The sequence below is a fragment of the Dendropsophus ebraccatus genome, chromosome 8, assembly GCF_027789765.1.
Source record: "Dendropsophus ebraccatus isolate aDenEbr1 chromosome 8, aDenEbr1.pat, whole genome shotgun sequence".
Classification (NCBI taxonomy): domain Eukaryota; kingdom Metazoa; phylum Chordata; class Amphibia; order Anura; family Hylidae; genus Dendropsophus; species Dendropsophus ebraccatus.
In genome coordinates this window covers 73,789,461-73,795,862 of record NC_091461.1, presented here as the reverse complement: position 1 = coordinate 73,795,862, position 6,402 = coordinate 73,789,461, and the positions used below count along the sequence as shown (strand labels likewise).

Genomic DNA, 6,402 nt, shown 5'->3' with positions numbered 1-6,402 from the left:
TAACAGCAAATATTTGCCATTAAATGATGGCCATCCACTCAATTACAACATTATGTGAACAGAGCCTTTCTGTGTTTTCAATCCACTCTTTGTTTTGGTTGCTATACAGCCTCAAACATACAGCCTCAAATATACGTAGTGTGAACATAGCCTAAGGGGTTATCTAGGCTTCAGTTTCATTGAAGTGAATGGAGCTGAATTGCAATACCACATATCCTGGAAACTGTTGTTGTGGAGAGCCGATCTGTCCCACTTTACCACCAACAATGAGCATTTACTGTTGAGCAGTTAATTACCTTTACAGAGCAACTGCAGGATAATAAGCGGGCCAGTCTCCCAAACCTGCTTCATACACCGCAAACGGCCCTATGACAGGACAAGCTTGTCTGGCTCAGCATATGTGTGCCTTCTTCTCAGGGGTGGTTTGGTGACTTCTAGTTTATAATTTATCTATTGTCATTATAATAAAAGGAATTAAAGTCTAACAGGTGACCTTTTAGGATAAGTTCTGCTGTGTATGTATATGAGGAGCAGGACTATAACCGGCCATTCTGTCACTAGTATATAACATTTTCCCCCTGGTTACTTCCTGCAAATTTCCTCTCTGTGTCTGCCTTTCCTATGCTCAGCTGCAGTGTAGATGCAGACTAGTATGCTATAGTTTGCGGCACTTGGAAAATCGATGTCTGCTGGTGCCAGCAGTCACACCTTGTTCTATGGACAGGCAAGTGCACAGTCTGCTTTAGATTGTTTACAAGCTTCCTGACCTATAGTTGTCAGGACAGGATTAAGTTAGCAGATCCACCAGTACCATCATCATCTCAATTTTCATAAGAGGAGGAATATAAAATCTATTTTTAAAAATTAAACAAAATATGCTGAAAGCAACTTATTGATTATAAAGATCACATTTATTTGATAATTTAAGGCATTGGTGTACATCTTTGCGTATTGATTGGATTCTTGGTTTTCCTTGTAGAAAGATCTGGTGTTCTGTTCACTTCTTGCAGCCTCCTGGTGCTCCACCCTGGCAGGAATCTGAAAACATAAGAAACAGGACTGTATCATAATTTGGATCAAATGTATTGCATTAGAGACATGATGAGAAACCATTTAAACATATATTTTTTAAATGTCTTTTAAGACATCAAAAAGTCACAAACCACAGATTTACACAAACATTTGTGACTTTTGGGGTTTTTAAGCTGTTCTAAACTAAGTGGGTGGGGATTAGTGGAAAGAAGATGTGGCCTCCTTCGAAACAAGTGTAAGCTCCTACAGTACCTGGCATCAATCTTAGTCAAAGGCAGAAGAGGCAGTCACTGATATTCTAGATTTATTAAGAGGTGTGTACCTCCTACTCATTCAACCCAATCTGACACAAGCCTGATTTATACTTATATTTCAATATAACCACTTACTTAAATACATTTTATTCCAATGTCCATAAAACCTGATATAAATGCTGGTGACGTAGAGAAAAAACAAAAAAAAAAAAATAACAAATCCCCATTCCCCTGCAGCACCCTCCATAGCTCTCAGTCAACTCCTTTTAGTTCTCTTCCGTCTGTTCCGCCCCCTTCCGAGATGAGAGTTTGGATGAACACCTGTCCACTCAGCCCATCACTGACTGCAGTGATGTCCTGCCTCAGTCAGTGATTGGCTGGACAGGCAGGTTCTCCTCTGCCCTCTCATGTCGGAAGCAGGCAGATAAGTGGCAAGGTACAAGAAGGAGCTAAAATACCCATTTATAGAGGTGGAAATAGTGAAGAAATATCATATATTACCTGATTTTCCTCCTCCAAAGCCCCCTTCAAAGCCTCCTCCAAAGCCTCCTCCACCTTGGTACCCTCCAAAACCACCTCCTAAAAGATTAAAATGTTACTTGTTAGATCCCCTATTAGACACCAAAACTACCCTAATTACAAATTAAAACAATTCTGAAATTTTATGATCAGTTCATGTTTCCATTTAAGCAAAAATATTTATAATTATATAATTTTAATGCCAACACAATGTCCACATTTTTAATTCTGCATTTCATTGGAAATACCATTTGGTTCTCTTCTAATGGGAACTAAATAATTATCGTTTGCAACGTGCAGCAGTAAAGTCTAAGACAGTATTACCTACAAAGTGATACCACCTTGCAGTTATTCTTAGGCTATGTTCACACAATCATTTTGAGGCCGTTTTTTGGAAGGTATTTTGACAGAAAAAGAAAGAGGGCAAATAATGATCGATGGGTTTGGTGAAAATCTAAGATAACTTTGACCTTAGAGAATAGCTCTCAATATACTGTCGTCTACAGAGCACTGCACTGCAGCACACAGGACATAAAGCTGCTGTACACACTCACTGCACATAGAGCCTTTAGATTAATACTATAGGTACACTACTGATCTAATTTCAATATTATATTTATTCAGTTTAAATGTAAAAAGATTTTTTTTTTTTTTTTTTTTACTTTTTTTGGTGTTATCATTATTATACCTGACATATTACCACCGCCATATGAACCTTGTCCTTGAATTTGTTGTCCGGAGCCACCAGCTGTAACAGAAATGCGAAACTCATTAGTAAAAGCTTTGAAATTTAAAAAACACATTTATTTCTCAAATATATCTGTTACTTATTTTACTTTTATCTGTATACATACAGACAATGGGGGAGATTTATCAAACTGTTGTAAAGTAGAATTGTCTTAGTTGCCCCTAGCAAGAATCAGATTCCACTTTTTATTCCTCACAGATTCTTTGAAAAATAAAAGGTGGAATCTGACTGGTTGCTAGGGGCAACTAAGGCAATTCTACTTTACACCAGTGTGATAAATCTTCTCTAATACATTGTTTGTTTTCCTTCTGCATAACTATTAAAAAAATATTGCTGGTTTTTATTCCCAATACACCAGCTTTAATATAACCCAATTTGCTATACTATCGCTTACACTTACATATTTTCTAATATGAATACAAAATCATGGATGTGTAAATTTTAATACTTACACATACCAGGTCCACCACCGCAGCCTGCTCCAGAGCTGCCTTGTTGAAATCCACCTCCTGAGCCGAAGCTACCACCACTGAGACCACCTTGCAGATAATCTCCTCCGGAGCCGCCTTGTTGACAGCCACTGCCGGAAAAACCTTGTTGAATTCCGCCACCACAACTACCTCCAGAGCTGCCTTGTTGAAATCCACCTCCTGAACTGAAGCTACCACCACCTACACCACCTTGCATATAGCTGCCACTGGAGCCACCTTGTTGAAAGCCACCACCAGAAACACCTTGCTGACATCCACCGCTGGAGCCGCCACCAGAAATACCTTGCTGAAAGCCTCCACTGGAGCCACCTTGATATCCGCCTACTGAGCCTCCTTGCATATATCCACCGCCAGAGCCACCTTGATGAGATCCACCACCACCACAATCACCTCCACCTCCACCTTGTTGATATCCACCTCCTGAACTGAAGCCACCACTACTGAAGCCACCTTGCATAAAGCCACCACTGGAGCCACCTTGCTGACATCCACCTCCAGAACCACTTTGCTGGCATCCACCAGCATGTCCACCTTTAACACCAGACATGATACAGTGTTTAAAGGATCCTAAAGAAACTGTGCAAAGGGCTGTATGCCTTCTATGTTATAAAAGCCTCCTTTTATATGCTTGAGATAACTATAAGGTTAAATTGGCTTGCCTTTCCATTGGTTATAAGTTTTTTTTTTTTTTTTTTTTTTAACAAGGATGGAGCAATGTGTATAATTTAGAAACAATTTCATCTTGTCAATATATTCTGCAGGCCTGAAAACAGGGAGTTTCCCTTGCAGTGTACATTACTTAGTAGCTATAAAACTATTGTTTACATGACTCGTTGATAAATAATACATCTACTGCAATGCCACTCATTCATTATATGTCATGCTGAACAAATGTTCCATGCGGAATTTCCTGTATTTATATAATAAAACTATAAGGTTGTTGTACTGGGGTTCATGTGATGGATCTTAGTGGTGGTGCTTTTTACGGCTGATGTGTTTTTAGTCCACTCTTACATATTTTTTTAATGCACTTAGACAAAAGTTGGGTTAAAGCCATTTTATTATGTAAAAAAAAAATGCAAAAGGCCTGCATACAATCTTCTCCCTCTCAAGAAATATAGCTTTTGTAACTGATGTAAATTGCCCATAGTAACCAATCACAGCTCAGCTTATAGCTATGGTAAAGAGGAGCTGTGATTGGCTGCTGTGGGCAATTTACACCAATGTTTATTTTACATCCTTGGATAAATCTGGGCCTTGATGTTAAAGTGTACCTGTCAGCACAGCCACTGCTGAATCAGTGGCAAAGTCCTCTCTTAGGCCAGGTTCACACTACGTGAAACACCAGCTGTTCTTCGACCCGGTCCTGATGTCAGTGAAGTTCCTCCCGGCCAATACTTCAGTACCGGCCAGATGAATTTCATCTGTGCTGAATTGGGATGCAGGAGCATCCGTGTGCGCCTGCATATCAATTCGCCATGTCTGACAATGGAGAGTGCAACCAGAGCTGCACTTTCCATTGTGTGAGCTGTCAGGGTTGTAGGGACGCTATTCAATTAATAGCGTCCGCACAAAACTGTCAGCGCTCATTTGCTCCTAGTTCCCCACTCGCTGCTGCTGCTATTACACGTACCGGCAGCGAGCGGGTAAGTGCAGGAGGGGGCCGCAGGGAGGTGCAGGGGGGGCTGCCTGGGTGATTGCTAGATCGTTCGGGCAACTCATAAAGGATAGCAGCAGTCTGCTGCTGCCGCTACTCCTATTTCATGGAGCAATGGCAGCAGATTGCTGCTATCATTGTCGTTTCTCTTTCACCATGTTGAAGAACAAACGACAGAAATGACGTTTGTCGGCTGATCGTTGTCTTCTATTACATTATCGGTTATCGATATACACAAGAAATCAAGTTATGCAGATCTCCCCCAAACAGGACCATGTATTTACTATACCATGAATGGGGGACAAGGTGTTATCATAATCTAATTTGGGTTCTAGTTACTAACTATAAACCTATAAAGAATTACTGAACCTCTTAAAATCATGATCATGAAAATTAGGGATGATCGAACCGAACCGTAATGAACCAGATTCGTTACGAACTTTGCAAAAAGTTTGTAACGAATCTGGTTAAAATAACAATAACAAATAAAATCAAAGACATCCAAGACATCTTTAGAAAGTGATGCAAACACCTCTGGAATGCATCTGGGAAAGCAGGCAAACGGTATTACAGGAATCGGTATTGCCGGGGTTAGCGATCCTCTGCAATAATGCAGATCCCTGTATTGGTTAATATATTTAATTAATAAAACACATTTTCGTTGTCATAAAGTCGCTTTTGTTGTTCAATAATTTAATTAAAACGAATCCATCAATGTGCAATTAAATATACTGTTTAAATATATATATATATATATCTATCTATCTATATATATATATATATATATATATATATATATATATAAAATAAATGTATATTTATATATATATATATATTTACAGTATATTCATTTTATGGATTCATTTTATGGATTCATTTTAATTGAATTATTGAACAATAAAAGTAACTTTATTACAACAAAAATGTGTTTTATTAATTAAATATTAACTATTACAGGAAGCTCTATTAAAGCCGTTAATTCATATTGCTGGTAATAGAGCTTTCTGTAAAAATTAATACTTTAATTAAAACATCAAATGTTTTTTCTAATTATGCTATCACAACATTTTGAATCATGTGCACTCAGCTGATTGGCTGAGCGCACATATAATGAGCGGGTCCGCAGCACAATGACTTCATTGTGCTGTGGACCAGCGAAGAGAGAAGATATAAGAGAGAAGATCAAGACATCGGAGAGTGAGTATAAAGCTCTCCCCACCCCCTCCCCTGCACTGCACCCATTCCAGCAAGGAAGGGGGGTCACTTAACCCCTTCCTTGCTGGTATGGGTGCAGTCTGACATCAGTCTGGCCCCCAAGGGGTTAAGGGGGATGCAAAACATCCTCCCTTAACCACTTGGGGGCCAGACTGTAAGCAGCGATCTGTAAAGATGCTGCATAATGTAAGGTGCACAACACTGCTCACAATGATGGGTGTTGTGCTCCTGTTTGTGTTTTTTGTATGTTTCTCCCTTTTTGTTTTTCAGATATCGGTATCCTGTGGATTACGTCAGATTCGATGGACTACGTCGATGACCAGCGGTTGTTTGGATTTTTTTTTTAAAATAAAATGGTCAATGAGGGGTGTGGGGGTGTTTTTATTTGAATAAAAATATTTTTTCACTTGTGTCTTTATTTCTTTACTGTATAGACTTAGTAGTGGAAGCCGTCTAATAGACGGAATCCATTACTAAGTCTGGGCC

General features: G+C 39.2%; 1 protein-coding gene across 2 annotated transcripts; it reads right to left on the bottom strand.

Moving 5' to 3' along the window:
• Positions 1–889: 889 nt before the first annotated feature.
• Positions 890–3,639, bottom strand: LOC138798658 (loricrin-like). 2 transcript variants are annotated; one of them, XM_069979197.1, is made up of 4 exons: positions 3,006–3,639; positions 2,494–2,553; positions 1,788–1,865; positions 890–1,038 (listed from the first exon to the last, which is right to left on the bottom strand). In XM_069979197.1, the coding sequence occupies exons 1-4, from the start codon at positions 3,589–3,591 to the stop codon at positions 998–1,000; spliced, it is 765 nt and encodes a 254-aa protein (XP_069835298.1). In that variant the 5' UTR covers positions 3,592–3,639; the 3' UTR covers positions 890–997. The 2 variants fall into 2 exon arrangements, with proteins under 2 accessions (XP_069835298.1, XP_069835299.1); XM_069979198.1 differs by having other exon boundaries at positions 3,012–3,639.
• Positions 3,640–6,402: the final 2,763 nt, after the last annotated feature.